This window comes from Penaeus monodon, chromosome 1 (genome assembly GCF_015228065.2).
Source record: "Penaeus monodon isolate SGIC_2016 chromosome 1, NSTDA_Pmon_1, whole genome shotgun sequence".
In the NCBI taxonomy this organism is placed as follows: Eukaryota; Metazoa; Arthropoda; class Malacostraca; order Decapoda; family Penaeidae; genus Penaeus; species Penaeus monodon.
The window spans coordinates 48,873,270-48,875,769 of record NC_051386.1 but is presented as its reverse complement, the minus strand read 5'-3'; the positions used below and the strand labels follow the sequence as shown (position 1 = coordinate 48,875,769).

Sequence of the window (2,500 nt, the reverse complement as noted above, 5' to 3'; positions counted from 1 at the left end):
ATATATGTATGTATGTATGCATGTACGCATGCAAGCAGCCCTGTGTGGGTAGGTATGCAGGTATATATATTTATATGTAAGTTGAACAAATCATAAAACAGCCGCCGACACGGGAGCCAAACAAATCTCCCCCCGAACTCACTTCCCAAAGTTGACACTCTTAGCGAGAGGGACAGCAGAGTAGTAGTACTTCTTGTAGTCGTCCATCCACACCTCTGCCGCCCGCCGGGTGTTCCTCGCGAACACGGTGCCGGAGCCGCCGGGGAACGTGTAAGGGTGCTGCTTCCGGAACACGTGGCCGACGCGAGAGCAGGGGACGATCTCCAGGCTGCCTCCGCACTGCCACACGCGGAAGGACAGCTCTGCCGAAGGCCAAGAGGCTTGGTGAATGGAGTTTACGTGTATAAAGGATCTCTATATATGGTTAGTGTATATACAGAATGAACAATGTATACACATCCGTGTTTATACACATATACATACATACATACATTTATACACACACACACACACACATACATACATAAAATATATATATATATATATATATATATATATATATATATATATATATATATATATATATATATATATATGAGTAGCATCAGTTACAACGAAAAGATTTTATACCTAAATTTTCTCCTCCCCATATGTCCATCGCCATGTCATATTTGCCAAGTTCATCGAAGTATGATTTATCAATCATAAAAAGACCACCAGCAATCATGGGAGTCCTGTAAATAAATCAATAAAAAAACACATGAGAAACACCTAGCATAAAAAACACAAATAAATCTCTGAGTTTTAAATACACATGACTTCCAAGTTATATAACTTACATAAAAAAAGACGAAGTTTAGAACTGCAATCTGCAAAGCGCAAATACAGACATACATATTCACAACCACAAATTACGTAATCAGAAGGCCCTCTCTGTTCTCCTTCCTTCCCAACTTACTTTATAACCTGAGTCGGGTCTTTTTGTCTCTTCTTCTTCTCATCGCTGGACAGGTACTCCCACTTAAAGACCAGATTCCAGTCAAATCCACCTCGCAGGTCGGCTGAAGCTCCTATGTACTGGAAGGTGTCCATGCTGATGACGTCAATGATGGGACACACCACGCGCTTCCGGTCCTGTTGGCCAATCAGAGCCATGATTAGTGGAGAAGAGCTTCATCCTTTGGAAATTTGCATATGGAGAGTAGTGGCGTCACGCAATGCTTTGGGGGAAGGGGGGGGGGCGGTCGTGTGATGATGCAATGAGAGCGGTTCCTGTGGTAATCTGCATGCCCTCTGGAGCGGAATGTGTAAATGAAGAAATGCAGACGCGTACAGATACAGATACTCTCTTTCTTTTTCTCCCTGCCTCTCTCTTTCGCTCTCTCTCTCTCTCTCTCTCTCTCCCTCTCTCCCTCTCCCTCTCCCTCTCCCTCTCTCTCTCTCCTCCCTCTCTCTTCCCCTCCCCTCTCTCTCTCTCTCTCTCTCTCTCTCTCCCCCTCTCTCCCTCTTCCTCTCTCTCCTCTCTCTCCTCCTCCCCTCCCCTCTCCCCTCTCCTCTCTCTCTCCTCTCTCCCTCTCCTCCTCCTCTCCTCTCTCTCTCTCCTCCCTCTCTCTCCCTCTCTCTCATCTCCTCTCTCTCCTCTCCCTCCCCCTTCCCTCTCCCTCTCCCTCTCCCTCTCCCTCTCCCTCTCTCTCCCTCCTCCCTCCCTCCTCCGCTCCCCATCTCTACCTCTTCCTCATCCTCCTCTCTCTCTCCCTCTTCCTCTCTCTCTCCCTCTTCCCCTTCCTCTCTCTCTCTCCCTCTTCCTCTTCCTCTACCTCTTCATCTTCCTCTCCCTCTATCTCTACCTTTTCATCTCCCTCCCTCCCTCTCCCTCTCCCTCTCCCCCTCTCTCTCTTTCTCTGTCTCCCTCTCCAATACACCCACACATACACACCTCCTCCAAAGACACTACGTACCTCCGTCACCCTCTCCAGCATGGGTTCCAGCCAATGCTGATTACATTCACAGTGAGAATCCAGGAACGTCAGGATAGGAGCTGTGGCCGCGTCAGCTCCTCGAACACGTGACCTCATTAAACCTGGCGAACAAGAGAGGAAGAACATGAAATTAATGCAGAACAGAGAACAGGGCATTAAAAGGATTACCATAATGTTCATCAAGTTAAATTTAACCATGAAGTAAAGAGCTTACCTTCTCTCTTCTCATTCCTAATGACAATCACTTTTTGGATCTTCGAGAGCTCGGCACCATCAGAAGCTGCAAAGAAAAGGACGTAAAAAACATTAATAACAAATTGTAGACTATGAGTGATTATAAGACTGATGATGACTGATGTAAAAAAAACACGAAATCGAAGAAGAAAAAAACATGTCGGGGAACTGATCCCCCCCCCCCCTAAGTAACGTTGTATGTAATTTAACCGAATGTCAGTCATTTAGCTAGATATACCTTTTTTCGTGGTTAATAATGTATTGGGATCTTTCGTGTTGTTTTTCGC

At 46.0% G+C, this 2,500-nt stretch overlaps 1 protein-coding gene across 3 annotated transcripts in view; it reads right to left on the bottom strand.

Annotated features, from left to right (window-relative positions):
* The window catches only part of LOC119573345 (polypeptide N-acetylgalactosaminyltransferase 2-like), a 100,485-nt gene that overhangs the window by 5,792 nt on the left and 92,193 nt on the right, over positions 1-2,500 (bottom strand). For all 3 annotated transcript variants that reach the window (XM_037920563.1, XM_037920570.1, XM_037920574.1), the window contains 5 exons: positions 2,194-2,259; positions 1,959-2,080; positions 959-1,134; positions 631-734; positions 143-362 (listed from right to left, as the gene is read on the bottom strand). In XM_037920563.1, the coding sequence (XP_037776491.1) occupies positions 143-362; positions 631-734; positions 959-1,134; positions 1,959-2,080; positions 2,194-2,259 (688 nt within the window). The remainder of the gene's footprint in view (positions 1-142; positions 363-630; positions 735-958; positions 1,135-1,958; positions 2,081-2,193; positions 2,260-2,500) is intronic.